At 46.6% G+C, this 17,500-nt stretch overlaps 1 protein-coding gene across 2 annotated transcripts in view; it reads right to left on the bottom strand.

The window, feature by feature from the left end:
* Positions 1-17,500, bottom strand: part of ube4b (ubiquitination factor E4B, UFD2 homolog (S. cerevisiae)) — a 43,879-nt gene that overhangs the window by 12,970 nt on the left and 13,409 nt on the right. Inside the window, exons 3-18 of one of the 2 annotated variants that reach the window (XM_061219545.1) lie at positions 17,393-17,500; positions 16,425-16,515; positions 14,617-14,758; positions 14,207-14,432; positions 12,370-12,804; positions 10,713-10,832; positions 9,220-9,361; positions 8,506-8,606; positions 7,976-8,090; positions 6,377-6,460; positions 4,677-4,733; positions 3,601-3,717; positions 2,932-3,030; positions 2,220-2,333; positions 1,664-1,862; positions 151-289 (exon numbers count right to left, since the gene is read on the bottom strand). The exon at positions 17,393-17,500 is cut by the window's right edge and continues 28 nt beyond it. In XM_061219545.1, coding sequence (XP_061075529.1) covers positions 151-289; positions 1,664-1,862; positions 2,220-2,333; positions 2,932-3,030; positions 3,601-3,717; positions 4,677-4,733; positions 6,377-6,460; positions 7,976-8,090; positions 8,506-8,606; positions 9,220-9,361; positions 10,713-10,832; positions 12,370-12,804; positions 14,207-14,432; positions 14,617-14,758; positions 16,425-16,515; positions 17,393-17,500 — 2,289 coding nt within the window. The remainder of the gene's footprint in view (positions 1-150; positions 290-1,663; positions 1,863-2,219; positions 2,334-2,931; positions 3,031-3,600; positions 3,718-4,676; positions 4,734-6,376; positions 6,461-7,975; positions 8,091-8,505; positions 8,607-9,219; positions 9,362-10,712; positions 10,833-12,369; positions 12,805-14,206; positions 14,433-14,616; positions 14,759-16,424; positions 16,516-17,392) is intronic. The other variant, XM_061219546.1, reaches the window with a different exon arrangement.

Below are 17,500 nucleotides of genomic sequence, written 5' to 3'. Positions count from 1 at the left end.
TAGAGGAGAGGGAAGTGTCAGTCACTCAATGAATTGGTCTCTCTGTGATTGGCCAGAGGGATGTGTCAGTCACTCTATGACTCCATCTCTCTGTGATTGGTCAGAGTGAGGCGTCAGGGATTCTATGACTCATTCTCCCTGTTATCTGACCTGTTGAGCTCACGGATGGCGCGCAGTCGGCGGATGTACCGCCGGCAACCGGGCAGGATGGACAGGTGGTGGGCGTGCAGCGTCAGGAAGAAGCACTCTGTGGGGAACTTGGGCTCAGAGAACTTTGCTGGGTCTTCATCTGGATTAGAAACAGCAAGGGGACACAGTGTTTCACACACACGTAACAGGACTTGTCTGCAGCTGTACTCATGACCTGCAGTAATACTCGACAGCAGACCTTAGGGCAGTGTTTCCAGAGATCTACGGTCCTGAAAATCATCTCATTCCACAGCTAGAGGCCTCAACCTGTTAAAGTCAATCAGGTGTGCTAAATTAGGGTTGAAATTAAAACGGTAGACACAGCGTTCTGTGGGTACAGTGTGTGCCATGGGGTGTTTGGTGCCGTAGGTACAGAGTGTGTCATGCAGGGTTTGGTTGTGTACAGGCACACAGTGTTCTGTAGGTACAGTGTGTGTCATGTGGGGTTTGTTCGTGTAAAGGCAGCATTCTGAAGGTAAAATGTGTGTCAAGTGGAGTTTGTTAGTGCAAAGGCAGCATTCTTCAGGTAAAATGTGTGTCAAGCGGAGTTTGTTTGTGTAAAGGCAGTGTTCTGTGGGTACAGTGTGTGTCATGCGGGGTTTAGTTGTGTACAGGCACATAGTGTTCTGTGGGTACAGTGTGTGTTATTCAGGGTTTGGTAAAGGCACACAGTGTTCTGTGGGTACAGTGTGTGTCATGCAGGGTTTGGGTGTAAAGGCACACAGTGTTCTGTGGGTACAGTGTGTGTCATGCAGGGTTTGGGTGTAAAGGCACACAGTGTTCTGTGGGTACAGTGTGTGTCATGCAGGGTTTGGTAAAGGCACACAGTGTTCTGTGGGTACAGCGTGTGTCATGCGGGGTTTGGGTGTAAAGGCACACAGTGTTTTGTGGGTACAGCGTGTGTCATGCAGGGTTTGGTAAAGGCACACAGTGTTCTGTGGGTACAGTGTGTGTCATGCAGGGTTTGGGTGTAAAGGTACACAGTGTTCTGTGGGTACAGCATGTCATGCGGGGTTTGGGTGTAAAGGCACACAGTGTTCTGTGGGTACAGCATGTCATGCGGGGTTCGGTAAAGGCACACAGTGTTCTGTGGGTACAGCGTGTGTCATGCGGGGTTTGGGTGTAAAGGCACACAGTGTTCTGTGGGTACAGCGTGTGTCATGCGGGGTTTGGGTGTAAAGGCACACAGTGTTCTGTGGGTACAGCGTGTCATGCGGGGTTTGGTAAAGGCACACAGTGTTCTGTGGGTACAACGTGTGTCATGCGGGGTTTGGGTGTAAAGGCACACAGTGTTCTGTGGGTACAGCGTGTCATGCGGGGTTTGGGTGTAAAGGCACACAGTGTTCTGTGGGTACAGCATGTCATGCGGGGTTTGGTAAAGGCACACAGTGTTCTGTGGGTACAGCGTGTGTCATGCAGGGTTTGGTTGTCATGCAGGGCCTCGCTCTCGCCCGCGGGTCACACTCCCACTCACGCAGCTCGAGCAGCCAGCCCTTCAGCTCCTCCATGGTGGCCTTCAGCCGCGTCTCCTCACTGCACACGCTCAGACGGCACTTGGGGTGGAAGATGTAGAAGGGGTCCACCGTCTCCAGCTTGATCTTCATGCTGAGCTGCTGCAGCACCCACAGGAAGTTGAGCATGAAGCCGTCCGTGGACACCAGCTTGTCGTCCGTCTAGGAGAGGATGGGGAGTGAAGTCACTGATACAATCTCTCGGTCCTGACAACTTCTATGTTATAGAATACTTAATCTCACAGTGTTATAGAATACTTAATCTCACAGTGTTATAGAATACTTCATCTCACAGTGCTATAGAATACTTCATCTCACAGTGTACAGTCTACACCAATGTGAAGGCTCGGAGTGAGCTTTCTGCGAGTATATATTAGCTGTATGTGTCCTTCACAGACACAATATAAGAAAACTCTGAAAGCTTAACTCATGTTCCCAATAAATAACTGTAGAGGCTACACTGTTGTGAGACTGACTAGTGCAGCCAGTGCTGAGCCCCTGTCCTGACACAACCCTCACCTGCATCTGGGCCTTCTTCACGTTGCGGTTGACGAGTGCTGCCATGTAGCTGAGAGCAGCCTCACGAGTTTCTCCATTCAGCAAGATGTTGTGGAGGATTTTAAAGAGATCACCCTGGTGACCAGCAGGACAAGTTATTACACTTCACACCAAAGCAATCATTTCAGTGCAGCATGATGTTATGAAAAAGAACTGACAGCAGTCACATAGCTACATCCAAGCTTGTCTGCTAAACTATACCTGAACCTCGCAAAGACTTATCTGCATGTATTCTATTACCTTCATGGTGAATATAATTAACCTTACTTTTCAACAAAACATAGGCCTATACTGTCCACATAGAATATTTTGTCAGGTTGAAATATTTTGGAATAAAATCAGTGGAACATTCCCTGGCTTTCAAAATGAGCACATCTGCATGTGCCTAAACCGCGCTGCTATTACCTAACACGACTCAGTTTAATTTGGGCTACACAAACTTTAGCACTAAAGTAAATGGCTCTCTGAGGCATTTGGAGATGGTGCTTTTGGTACTTAATCTCTTTATTCCCAACTGGAGAATGCTCTGGATTCTACAGCCCTCATAATAAATGAAATGCATTGTAAATGGTGTTTGTGTAATGTATGAGCCAGTAAAAACAGCAAGCGCTGATGAATGTGAGCAGATGCACAGGCAGTTTCACACTTGAGGGGCTCTGTCAGAGACACTCACCCGGGCCGACTCCAGGTAGTGCTGCAGAGACTGGCTCACCACCCGCGTGTTATCCAGGGTGATTGCAGGCCCGGAGAAGTACTTGTCTCCCACTTTGGTCTGAAACAACACACACTCACCTCTCAGATAATATAAAGATACTGGTGTGATGGACTGGAGTCTGATGCAGGATGGTAACGGCACTGACTAAGATTGGTGGCGAGTTCACTGATAAATGTATTAATCTTTTTTTCTTTCTTTTTTTTTTGTTGCCAAAAGGCACAAATTAACTTTCAGCTTTTTAGTCATTCTGCCACACCAGGGCTGACCAGCCCTGTTTCTGTCCTCCAGTCATCCTGTTGATTTTCACTCCAACCTCAGCCAAGCACACCTCATCCATCTAAAGATCCTGTTGAGCTGCTAATGAGTAGAATGAGGTGTGCCTAATTTGGGTTGAAATGAAAACCAACAGGATGGTAGATCTCCAGGAACAGGGTTGGTGACCACTGTGCTACACTGTCACACAGCCACACTGTAAAAACCGCTCCTCCCTTCCTCCACTGTTCGGAGGTTTTTTCTTCCTTGGGCTTGATCATTAGGTGTATCCATGGTTCTAACCCTGCGTTCATATCGTCCAACAACAAATGGCGCTTTATTAGTTGAGTTGTGCTTTGAGGAGAGTTGACTCACATCGTCCTCTGCGAAGACGGACAGGCTGAAGAAGGCCCCCAGGAAGGACATTCTCTGCACCTCCCGGCCGGTCCCAGGGCTAAGAGGCTCTGGGCACCACAGGGGCATCGAGGTGATCTGTGCAGAGAGAGGGGGTTTAATTCACTGTGCTAGCACAGGGAGCACAGACTCTGCACCTCCTCTCTTCAGGGGCAGAGGTGATCTGTGCAGAGAGAGGGGGTTTATTTCACTGTGCTAGCACAGGGAGCACAGACTCTGCACCTCCTCTCTACAGGGGCAGAGGTGATCTGTGCAGGGAGAGGGGGTTTATTTCACTGTGCTAGCACAAGGAGCACAGACTCTGCACCTCCTGGCCTCAGAGGCAAGAGGCGCATTATTTCACTGTGCTAGAAGCCTGAGAGCACACAGAAGAACATCACTGTCCCCACAATACTGTCATGCCATGCCATGTTCAATCTCACACGGGCCAGACTATTAAAGAGACATTGTATGCTTTGCTTAAATCCAATTTCTCAAATCAACTCCCAAATACAGTTTAGATTTTTGTTTTGTGGGAAATGTACAGCTACAGAAACAACATTTTCAGAAAACATATAAATCATCGGAAAGTCAAACACCTTTCTATACATGTAAAAAATAAACTTTCAAGGGCAACCCAGGACCAAAAAGCAGCTTCCTGAATGGTACCAAAGCCCTCACACTGGGTTCAGTGATGAGATCCAGAGTGTGCCAGTGACTATTTCACAGGAGTCACACAGACTGGTGGAGAACGGTGGAGTAGATTCCCTGAGCCAGCAGCATGGGACAACAGCACAGCTCAGTCACTGCACTGCTGTGAAAGTAAGCAACTGCTGACTCTGAGGACACACGTGATTGGCTGTGAATAGCTATTGGATGGATGACACTGAAGCAATGAGATGGGCTTATTAATATGAATGGCCATCCAAAAGCAGGGAGAAAAACAAAGTAAGGGCTTAAGTCAGAAAGACAAAAAGACAAAAAAAAAAAACATATGACAACAGCAAAGTCACTACACTTGTGTGTGAATATTGTCATGATGTTAAAAAAATACTTACCAAATTGCACACTGGGTGAGTCTTTCCGTACTTTATTTCACATAGTTCTGCTAAAGCCTGGAAAACATGAGCACAAAAGCATTATTTAACATCACACACCAACCATTCAGATCACAGTAAATCAGCATTCAGGATTTACCCTGCAGAGGATAATAATGGGTTCCGGAAGGAGGTGGAACTCAGGTGTCAAAAGTGACTTATGCTGCACAGTCATTACTGTAGGTTGTAAGCTTTTTATGGTAACAGATGTCTTTAAATAAATTAAAAAACAACTTGCTAAATTAGGAAAATAAACTGCAGTGCAGAGTTTTTGATTTATCTTTTTATTTATTTGCATTATCTACACTCTATGAAATCTGTGGCACCATACAAGCTAATTTATTACTAAACTAGATGATGTGGATAATCGTAATTGTGGATGTGTACCTGATGAGGGCGATGATACATTATTCATCATAGCATCATATTCATTCTTAAATGCTTAAAACTGTACATTTCATATGAAGGACAAGGTCACATGCCCTTACACTGATCAAGCAGATGCAACCCACTGGTCAGATCAACCATCCCACATGATTTTATTCTCACAAGCAACGTATTAATGTACGCAGTGTTATTTTGCCATTTTCACATAGCGAATCCTTGGAAGCCAATGGTTACAGCAATAGAACATGCAACCTCACCTACCCCAAACACTACATTATCATGCATAACACATAAATCTGTGAAGACGTACAAATATAAAGTTCACAGTATGAAATTAGTATAAAAAAAGGAGCTTGTTCCATAATGCGAATGCCTTTATCTACAGCGCAGTAGACTGTTTAACATGAATTCCACTGAAGCACTGCAGAGCACACGGAAAAATCAAAGTCCCTCCCGAGACAATCGGAAGGTGTAACGCGTACAGTACTGAAGAGGAACAGAAATAAAAAGTTTGGCTGCTTTCCATATCTGCCCATTAAAAGTTCCAGACATGCAGCTCAGAGCTGTGAAGGCATTCTACCACACTCGTGTGAGGCTGGAGACCAGCAAGAAGGGAGTTTAATTCCTCCTCTCCTGCCTGCCAGCCCTTTAGTAAGAACTCTCTCTCTCACAAACACACACGCAACACACGCATGCACAGACACACACACCCACGCACGCACAGACACACACACACACTCACACACAGACACACATGCACAGACACTCACTCACGCACATACGCGCACAGACACACACTCACGCACGTACGCACACACACAGACTCTGAAGTACAGCACAAGCAGAGATTAGGCTACGGTTACACTCAAAGGGACCTTGGGCGTGTGTAACATGGAACAGAGGCTTTACCAGGAAAAACCCTCAGAAAGACAACCACGCTCTACTGAACAGGACAAAGGTACAGGGCAGGGCACTGAACTGATTCGATAAAAATCGTTTGGTTTGTAATACTGGCTCTCAGGGTTATAAGCAAAGCAAAGCACCCAGATTGTAATTTACTGGAATAATCCATAAAACAATGCTTTGTTCAACCATGTGTAACCATCGTTCTACACTTGCTTTGAAACTCATATTTCATAGTACAGAGACTGCAAAGAGCTGCATTTGGACCCTATAATAAATCAGTTTCTCAGGGCTGATTTTGCTCATATGGGCAGACTGGTTCAAAACAAAGACAACGTGAAACTATCAACCAGCTCTTTGCGTTGCCTTACCATCAAGGGATATTTAAAATTATCACTGTCGAAGGAGCACTCTTTCACGGCCTGAGCCAGCCCTTGGAGAATAGGGATGAAGATCTGCAGAGGAGGAAAAACACAAACCCTTTCAGTTGAAAAGCTCAGCTGAGACAGAACGTTCAGAGACAGCTGAAGTACAGGCGAAGAAGGACAACGCATTTCCGATCTATAAATCAAAGACCGTTAAAGACAAGCTGCAACGGAGGTGAGAGTGGCACTCGCTTCTGCGATATGACGTACGGTATAAGTGAGCAAAACTAATCTTTCCAGGGCAATTTTTGAAGGGCGGGGAGTCGATTTGACTGGTGTGGACAGGAGATGGGTGTGAAATAGGAATGCCTGCCGTTGATTGAAAGGATATTGACTGGAGGGGAACAGAAAATTGACTGACATATATGCCCACGATCACATAAAATCTAAATGCAAATAATTTTCCAGGAAGTGGATGGAAAAAAAATAAATAAAAAAGCTTTGGAGTGAAAATACACAAGTATTGGAATTTTTTGTAATTAATTTCAAGGAATATATACTTTAAGACGTGTTTGCGTGGTTATGACGAATTGACTGAATTTGAGCTTGTCTTTAACAGCAGAAGCTCAGGGGTTCAGTATACCATTGAAATGCACTGTCAGCTTCACTGTGTTTGTGCTATGGCAGGTCCTCCATTTGCAATTCAAGCTGCGGGTCTGAATTCATTTGAGGGCCAGGGAGGTACATCGTGTTCCCACGCCCAAATTTCACACTCCACTTCCCCTCCCTCCAAAATGTCCCGACGCCCAGAGCTCTGCATCGCCCCTGAACAGTACGATGCACCGTTTGGTTTATTATCGTTTTACAATTGCAACTGAGGCACTTGCCGGTCCAATAGGCGAAAGTTTCTTTTCAAACTACAGCACCTCTCAAAAAAAACCTGTTATTAGCAGAGTACACAATAAATAACAATTATATACAGATAATTTCTGTAATATTCTATACAATTATACAAAGCATTCCAGTTGTATGCTGTAAGTATATTTACAGCATACAACTATGGCACAGCATGGATTCATTTCCCAATCAGAATATCTCTGTAAATGTTCTCCTGTATATATTAAAGGAAGTCTCCTTGGTAGAATGAAGGATTAATTAACAACACGACATTGAAATTAATGAATCTCACGGGATGCCGTGACCTGCTATTTCAGGAAAATTGGGAAGAGTCGCCTCCCTCAGTTACCACTGCAAGCAATTTTATATAACGAAGAAATCTAAAACTCTCATTAGAATTCATAAATAGGCAAGCTCACTAATCTAAGCCTCCCTCCACAGATATTTGTTGTGGCCTTTCTGCCAGCCACATGCGGTAAGTTTGGATAATTATTCACACCTCCCTCGTGTTTTAAGTGAAGGCCAATATCTTTGGCAGTCGCATCTCTGAAAGTCCCCTAAGGAATGGAATTATTCCCCGGTTCCGTCGATGCGAGAGCGATTCCCTCCACCGGCCAATAAGCTCTGAATCCATCACAAGCTGTGCCGCTGATCGGAACGGCGCTCTCGGCACATAAGAAGGGGGACCAGCCCGTGATCTTAGCTCACCTGCTTAAACACTTCTTCCTCTTGGTGGGTCATGCGCACCAGTTCCTGTATGAAGCCATAGGGCAGGTTTCTGCACAGCATGTAGGGCACCAGCAGGGACTGCTGCAGCAGGGACCTGAGCAGAGAGAGGGGGCACGGAGTCACCCAAACCTGGCCAAACTGATCACCAGCCACCCACCCACCACTGCTTTCAACTATCACTTCAAACCGGCTCCTAGTACCAGAGGGCCACAAATGCGTTTCATACCATTTCCTTTTTAACACTCATGGTTTTATAAGACAGCAATCTTGCAGCCCCCAGGGAAGAAACACAGGCATTCACTACCATGCCAAAACCCTTTTGGGCAAATACTGCGGTCTACTATGAGAGCAATTTTGCTTGACATATTAAGGAAGCAAGTGATGGGACCAGCATTCTGTACTAAAGATTTAGACTGATAAAACCATTGTTAAATCAGTAAAAACCCGCCTACTTGTTTGATTGGATGCCACAACCTGGCACCTGATTGGACAAAGGACCAGTTGCTCACCTGGGCTGCGTGAGGGTGCCCTGCAGGACCAGGGCAGCATGGGAAATACACTGGGAGCGAATGTTGCTGAGCAACTGGCTGACACAAGGCTGGCTGCACATCTGAAAGAAAGCAACGATATTAGTGGCTTTATTATCTTCCATACCAAATACCCCTGCAGAGAGAAAAAGTATTTAATATTCCACGGCTATTGAACAGAATTCATTTCAAATTATTAACTGTATTTCGGTGTGTTCCTCACTGAGAATCCCTACGGTATAGCAGAAACAACAGCAGCTTTATGCCAGCCTTTCAAATGTTCCTTGTTGCATTCAGTAACTGATGTGGATACACAGAAATCATCTCAGCATGACTGCAGACTATTATGACCTCATTATTCAGGCCTATTATTATTGTCTGGATAGAGCATTACTTTCACCCTGTTATTTGGGTTATACTTAACGTGCATTATGGTGTACTTTGTGACTACAGAGAGCATTAATATTTTCACACAGGAATAATATTATTAACATTAATAAAACCATTGCCAAACCTCAAACAAGTCCCCCATCATAACCCAATAATAACCCTTATGAATAAATGAATAACCAGTAAATTTATTAACTTAAGACACGTACTGTAAGTTGAATACGAACAAAAATGTTTATAAATAAAAAAAAGAACTAGCTTTCATTGCAGACATTTCTCTTCTTTCTGAAGTGCGTTTGGGGGTACCTTGGGAGCCTTCCTCTCCTCCATGCCCACCCTGTCAAAGCGTTCGATGAGGTAGTTCAGCATCTCCGTCTCCTTGCACGCCTCAATGGTGAAGCGGTCACTGGCCGAGTCGGACACCACGCCCCCTCCAGACGCGCCCAGGCTGTGAAGACAATGGAACTCATCACCCACCGCAGGGAGAAACCTGAATCGCCCACACGGGGACTCGCTTTGCATCCGACATGAACTACAGCCAGCTACCCAGTTTTACCTCGCCCGCTTCACTATGTCACCATGAAGCAAAACCTCTGTGAGATACTTATGAAGTCAAGCCAATGGACTGCACTGGAAATACTATACAGTAATATCACAGTGTAACAGAAATCTCAAGTCCAATGAATTAAAAACTTCCTGGGTATGGAAACAAAATTAGATACGGAACATATTGCTCTACATTACATCATAAACATCTACAAGAACACTTGTTTTCAAAGCAAATATCCATCCACTAGCTTTGGTTCTGAGACCTAGTTCTTAGAAAGCTGAGAAAAGGAGATTTAACAAAAGTATGTTTATCTGCCTTGTTAGGTGGACATCCCCAGGTCTCGGGCCACTGGTCAATAGACACACTCCACAGCAAATCTCTGGCTCTACCGGTTAGTCGTGTTATCTCTCCGCAACACAATTTCCGTGGAATCTGCAGCAAATTAGGATAACACTCTCCTCAGAGGCCATCAGATCCTTATTTGCAGGACATACTTTGCGCACGCTTGGTTATCAAAGCCTGGTGTTAATTATACAAGTCCCTGGGTCCATGCGTGCCTTCACCCTCAACATGAATCCTACAGCTCACTGTGGGAGCTGCACTGGCCAAAGGCAATGCGTGGCATTTACAAATAAACAGATGGATAAGAAATTACCTAAACTAGTATGTTTCTAACAAATTAAAATCATATGGTTTTCTATAACTTTAAATTAAATGACTTAACATAAACTGCATTGTACAGTGCAGTTCAGGACCATCAAATTGCAATAAAATCCTGTGCCTTTCCATAAGGGATACAGGATAGTGCATGTGGTTTAAATTCAGTAGCAGTGCAACAATACTTTTTTAGTCTTTCAATTACATGAGAAAACATCTATCAGATGTGAAGAGATGCTGCCAGATCAAGGGTCCCATGAAATGATCAAGATCTGAAGTTTGTGATTAGCTTTTGACCCCTGGGTACCAAATGAGTGCCCCATTATGGCCAGTGTCAATAGACAAAAAGCAACAGGGACATTACACAATGAAAGAAAGGAAAAAATGACCTCTAGAGTATGAATATATGATTACAATATTTTCAAGAAAGTCGTTTTTCATACATCGAATTTTTCCCCCAAAAAAACTGCAGTTGTTGCGCACGGAAGGCAGGTTATACGTGGAAAATGGCCAGGCTCAGCAGCGCAGTGTTAGCGGCCAGACAGCATGCTGGGAAACGCAGTCTGCCAGCACACAGGCTCAGCACAGGTACCTGGACCCGAAGGTCACCCTAGAAAAATCCTCCTCCTCCTCCTGAGTCTCGTCATCGCTGCTGTCCTCTGAGACGTCGGAGAGGGCGAAGAAGAGGAGGGAGAGGGGGCTGTCGTAGAAACTGGACAGCCGGGGGGGGGGGGGGGGGGGGGGGCGACAGAAGGGGAAGGGAAGGAAAGAGGGAGGACAGGGTGTGAAATGGAAAGGCAACCGTGAAGGACAAGCAGAAAGGAAAATAAAAACATAAATAGGAAGATGAGAGGAGGACGTGGAGAGGATTACTGTTCAAGCCACGAGCAGTCTGTCTCCTGAAACCTGCTCCTTCATTCGTCACCGCTTGCAAATACGCTAATGATCTACTATCCTGACTTACCAAACAAATTATATTTAACAGAGACTGTCAAGACGTCATGCGACTTTGAAATATTCCCAGTTAAAGCCATACACATGCCTCGTGCAAAACGGTGAGGGAGAAATCAAGCTCGAAACTATATCAGGAGCGACGGCTACATCGGCAAGATCACAGCGGGATGCGTTAGACCAGGCTGTCGATCAGCGCTTCAAAGGGCTCAAGGCCGGCTGTCAGGTGAAGAGTGGCTCCCGCTGGCTAAAACGCACAGGAACACACGCAATGATCTGGAGCTCGATATCTGGTTTCTGACTGCTGCTCTGTCCAGAGCTCCCTCACGTCCCTGTGCTGCACTAAACCCACAAACTAAAATCTGCTGAGATGGAAACTACATTACATCAATAAAATCCAAATAATGCCTTCTGCGTCATAAGCAAATTGAAGTCCTTGTTTTTATGCTGGGTGCGAAAAAACGTCAAGGTGCAGAAATCAATAAAGCCAAAAACTGTAAAGTTCTGCATCCCCTTGTGTACTGGTATTTTACTCATGATGCAATGCATGTGACAATAAAACATCAGTATACATTACACAATGGCTGACTTCACAGTTCAGAAAGAAGCAAAGGAACTACTCCATGGTGTGTCCAGCTAACGCACTAGTCCTAGTTGCAGTGATGACCTGGAGTGACCCTGCCTGGGCTGGGAGCTCCATGCACAGCCAGCCCCAGAGTTAACCAGACTGGAACGACTTCAGCCAGCAGCACACCAGAGGATCTCCTCAGGTCAGCCGCACCCATAGACTGCCTGTGCCAAGTGGAGACTGGTGCAGGTGGGCTTACAAGCATGGCTGAGAAAAAATCCATGCTATTCACACAACATATTTCTTTGCAGTGAAAAGTTTTCAAACAATAAATGTGCTTTCCATTTCTACACTGCCAGTGGACAGATTTGTAAATGTAAATTAGGATTCAATATCATGGCTCCCACTTGAACAGAAGGAAGCACAATGGTGCAGCATTCTTCTATGTGTGACTAAATACGCTCTAATGGAGAATAGTATTGCCCTGAATGTACTCAAAACAGTCGTTAGGCACTCACATCTGTTCTTGGATTTCAGGGTTTAGCTAGTGCCCTCTGGTTAATTCAAACCAAAGCATTAGAATCTCAATTAGTTTGTGAATTCACCCGCAAAACCCGAAAAAGCTCAACAAAACACAAGACGCCAGGCAGTGAGTGAGGTAAAACGGGCTGACTGGGTTAAAGTCTGTAGCAGGAGCTACTTTGTGCGGGTCACACAGGCCGTCCAGTACCTAGGAGGGATCCGGGTGTTTTGGGCGGTCCGCTGGGCCCCGGCGGAGGTAGAGGAGGAGGAGGAGGAGGAGGAGGAGGTGAGGGGGAGCAGCATTGCAGCAGGACGGCGGAACGGAGGGGAGCTGACAGGGGCAGGCTGAGGGCTGGAGGGGAGGCCCTGGGGGCTGGGGGGCACGGGGCCCGCAGACCCAGCCCTGGGGCAGGGGGCCGGGGAGGAGGAGGCCCCCCAGGGGGAGCTAACCGAGTACGGGCGGTACCTCGGAGAGATAGGCAGGGGAGCGGACATGGGGGCGGAGGAGTGCCGCGGGGGGACGGGGGGGCCCGGGGAGACGGGCGTGGCGGGGGTGATGGGCGTGGCGGGGGTGGAGGGGAGAGACGGTACGGTCATCCTGGGTGTGGTCACAGCCTGCGGAGGAGGGCTACAGCCGTACAGACTGCAAACAACATCGCAGATCAGCGCTCACAGCCTCAGACATGTTCACAGTGTTCACTACACCAACGCCAACTGAGGGATGATCGAGGTTACAGACCAGTCCCCTCTCCTTCCCCAAAAACACTCATTTCATCAGCTGGTGCGCCACTTAACTGTGGTTCAGTTACCGAAACCACAGCTACGATGAAAAAGATACACTAAAACCAGGAAATTCAGGACACTTCAGTTTGGAATTTGCCAAATTAGGATGCTTCTGTAATCCATGTTTCCTATGTGGAGTTAGGATTGGAAAATGAACATAGGAACTTTTGTTCTGTAATGCCAATTTTCTTAAATCAGGTCCTAACTGAAATTACCATGGTAACAATACAGATACAATAGGACTTCAGAGTTAGGAAGTTTCCGTAATACAGTCCCAGGCTTCTAAGTGGGTCATCAGAAGCACAGGCGAGACTTGATGGGCTTGTTTCTGTTGTCACAGCTGCATTACACCCCCCCCCCCCCCCATAGGCCACAGGTTACCAGCACTTGGTAAGCTATACCACTCCCCTCAGAATGCTAGATTTCCTGCCTAGATCAGTGTGCACTTTGAGTGGAAAACAGTGAGAGGGCTTATGTGTGAATGCCTCAGATGAGGTCACACAGGATGAGCAAAATTAAAATTAAAATACCACAAACAATTAACAATTGAATTTGCTTCTGTTGGTGTGAAGGGTGATTCTGAGAACTACGATAAGTAGTCGAGTTGATCACTCATACAATTTTGTAAATGATAGGGGTCTCCCATAGGCAACACACAGCATAAGAGAAGTACCTTGCGAACGTGTGTGTGCGTGTGTGGATTACTGTGTGCATGTGAGCGTGTGTTTGTGTGCGTGTGTGCATGCGTGTATGTTTGTGTGTGTGTGCGTGTATATTTGTGTGCATGTGCATATGTTTGTGTGTGTCTGTGTGTGAATGCGTGTGTACGTGTGTGGGTGTGTACAAGCTTGTGTACAAGCTTGTGTGTGTGTGTACAAGCTTGTGTGTGTGTGTGTTCGCGCATGTGTGTGTGTGTGCATCTCGGTGTGTGTGTGTGTGTGTGTGTGTGTGGGTGCGTGTACATGTGTGTGTGTATGTGTGTGTACATGCGTGTGTACGTGTGTGTACGTGTGTGTACGTGTGTGTACGTGTGTGTACGTGTGTGTACGTGTGTGTACGTGTGTGTGTGTGTGTGTACGTGTGTGAGTGTACGTGTGTGAGTGTACGTGTGTGAGTGTGTGCGTGTGTGTGTATATGTGTGTGTGTGTGTGTGTGTGTGTGTGTGTGTACGTGTGTGTGTGTGTGTGTGTACGTGTGTGCGTGCGTATGTGCGTGCGTGCGTGCGTGCGTGCGTGTTTGGTTCCACGGCGCTCTGAGCTTGCCTGGACAGGGAGCTGGCCCCGAAGGAGCCTCCACAGCCCAGCATGGGGCTGCTGCCCTGGCTGGAGGGAGGGACGAGGGTCAGGTGGCGGTCAGGGGATTTGGCAGCTGCGATTGGCTGAGACGTGGCGGTCAGGCTGGCGAAGGGGTTATCATCCCGCGACTGGGTGGACATCATGAGGACCTCCATCAGAATCTGCCCAATTAGGTCCTTGAAATCTGCATAGACTGTGAAGAGAAAAACAGTTAATACAATGATGATAATAACTGCAATAATGAGAGTAAAATGCTACAATTAATAACAATACATTTAACTGAGAAGTCATTATATGTGCAGTGTACTTGGTTATGACGCAGAAGAGATGAATTGTTCGTTAACCCTCAATATCTGCACACTTCTAGGCCTCCCTACCTTCTTTCGGGTGCTGGTGGAACTCGGTGGCGAGGGAGGGGAGGAAGATGACATCGCGGTCACGCTCCTTCCAGGAGACACGCAGGATCTTACAGATGAGCTGCAGGGCCTGCTCCTCTGACACATCCTGACTGGAGGAGTCCTGGAGGAGAACACACACACATGTACACACATGTACACACACACGTACACACACACACACGTACACACACGTGTCTACCTCAGGGAGGGCACGGAGGGCCAACATTTTGGCTACATACACACCGACTCTCCAGGACAGGAGCTGCCCAACCCTGATCTACCTGGAGTGTCTGAGACTGAAAACCCTCACTGCTTCAGGGAATGTGTCTGTCCTTTCGTTTAGCTGCAGCAGAACACACTCAGCTTTCATAGCACTGCTTTGGCTTTCCTACTGGGTGATTCCGTGTAACAGGTGAAAATTTAATTCACTCCCCTTATTAGAACCGGTGAAACCCACTTTTCATTTCATTCTGACATCCAAATCAGTTTTATGATGCGCACATATCCACCACAAATATTGATAATACTATGAATTACATCTGTTTAACTTTCCCATTTGTGTTTCAGGGCAATTTGGCATAAGAAACATTTAATACACATTTATATTTTTCATAAATGTGACTATCACTCAGTCTCAGCCTCTACACCAGCGCTCTCTCAGACTATCCCCAGCCTCTACACCAGCGCTCTCTCAGACTATCCCCAGCCTCGACACCAGTGCTCTCTCAGACTATCCCCAGCCTCGACACCAGCGCTCTCTCAGACTATCCCCAGCCTCTACACCAGCGCTCCCTCAGACTATCCCCAGCCTCTACACCAGTGCTCTCTCAGACTATCCCCAGCCTCTACACCAGCGCTCTCTCAGACTATCCCCAGCCTCGACACCAGCACTCTCTCAGACTATCCCCAGCCTCGACACCAGCGCTCTCTCAGACTATCCCCAGCCTCTACACCAGCGCTCTCTCAGACTATCCCCAGCTTTTCCACCAGCGCTCTCTCAGACTATCCCCAGCCTCTACACCAGCGCTCTCTCAGACTATCCCCAGCCTCTACACCAGCGCTCTCTCAGACTATCCCCAGCCTCTACACCAGCGCTCTCTCAGACTATCCCCAGCCTCTACACCAGCGCTCTCTCAGACTATCCCCAGCCTCTACACCAGCGCTCTCTCAGACTATCCCCAGCCTCTACACCAGCGCTCCCTCAGACTATCCCCAGCCTCTACACCAGCGCTCCCTCAGACTATCCCCAGCCTCTACACCAGCGCTCTCTCAGACTATCCCCAGCCTCTACACCAGTGCTCTCTCAGACTATCCCCAGCTGTTCCACCAGCGCTCCAGCCCTACAGATGCTGCCGCTCACTCACTGACACCCGCTGCCATGGCAACCTTAATGCATTTTTTCCTGAACCATGTCTTTAGAAATCCTCTGCTGTACTCTGTGTCCTCAAACAATAGACATGCCCATTTTCAACGGTACTCTCCATGAACAAGCTTTTTATGAAATAGCATCTGCATTTCAAATGTTGTAATGAATTTGGAACATTCAAAATATTTTGAAATATCAGCTGTTATTATGATTTTGATTCACTGAACACTTTTCACTCCTTCGATGTGTTATCAGATTCTATCATAGATTACCTTGTCTGCATAGATCCTTGAGACACATTTTCTCAGTTCAACATGCAGGCACACAAGCCCACACAAAAGCAGCATCAGTGGACTGGTCTTTGAAAAGCAGCAGCTGGGCATTCAAGACCCACTGGCTCCTCTATCTGGGTCACCCTTACCTTCTCAGCCAGGGTCCTCTTGTCCCTGCGATCGTTTTCCTCCACCTCCATGTTCTCTATTCCTGAGTCCACATCCACCTGGGACAGGCTACTGCAGAGGGCAAGAGGAAGAGGACAAGGATGAGGAATCAAAAGAGCCATCAGTTGACACATTCACTGAAGAGATAACCTAACCTAAAGAGGCTAACCTCACGGTGAAGACACTTTCTCTGCAGTGATTAATGGTAAATATACAGGTATTGTTGTTTTTATTGGCTGTTGTATTGTTGTATTCTAGCTGCCAACTGTGGTATGCTAGTTTGAAAGTTGATTGTACTCTTCAAGGGTTCTGAATTTCTGTAGGTTTACACTAGGACTCGGAACAGTACTGTCCTCTCACTTTTTGCACTTGTTCTTGTGTTTGATTTGAACTTTGTTGTACGTCGCTCTGGATAAGAGCGTCTGCTAAATGCCACGTAATGTAATGTAAGCGTAATGTAAGCGTAATGTAAATCCAATCAGCCAATGAAGAGGAAAACATACTGTTTGAAGAGTGGCAGAAGTGTCGAGGGAAGAACAGTCTGAAGTCAAGGACGCCCGTGTTGGGACCGTTGAGCATGCTTTACTGTCATATTCAAATTAAAAACTGTGAAGTTACTGCTGACACATATTTCACTGGCTATTGCTATAGCTGAGACAGCTTAATCAAAGTAAAAATCAAACACATATTTAAAATATTATTTATGAATATTTTATGAAATATCAATATTACATTTTGCTTTTTCAATGGCAACCCATTAAGACCATAATCAAATGAATCTATAATTGTATCTGCGGCATACAGCAAAAAGGCCACCCAGCTGCTTTTGCTATAAAAAGCGGTGATTGTGCACAGTACCTACGAGAGCTGAGAGACATTAAGAAAGAGCTGTCTGTGCACCCAGGGGCCGTATAAAGCCGGGCTGCCGGGCGCCGGGCGCGCTCCTCACCTCTTCTCGCAGGAGGCCGTGTCGATGTCCATGCTCTGGGACCGGGACAGGGTCTGCGACTGGGTCTCCAGGCTGTTTGAAGGGGAGCTGGACAGGGAGCTGACCCCC

This window comes from Conger conger, chromosome 14 (assembly GCF_963514075.1).
Source record: "Conger conger chromosome 14, fConCon1.1, whole genome shotgun sequence".
NCBI classification, from domain to species: domain Eukaryota; kingdom Metazoa; phylum Chordata; class Actinopteri; order Anguilliformes; family Congridae; genus Conger; species Conger conger.
This window is presented reverse-complemented; position numbering and strand designations above follow the sequence as displayed.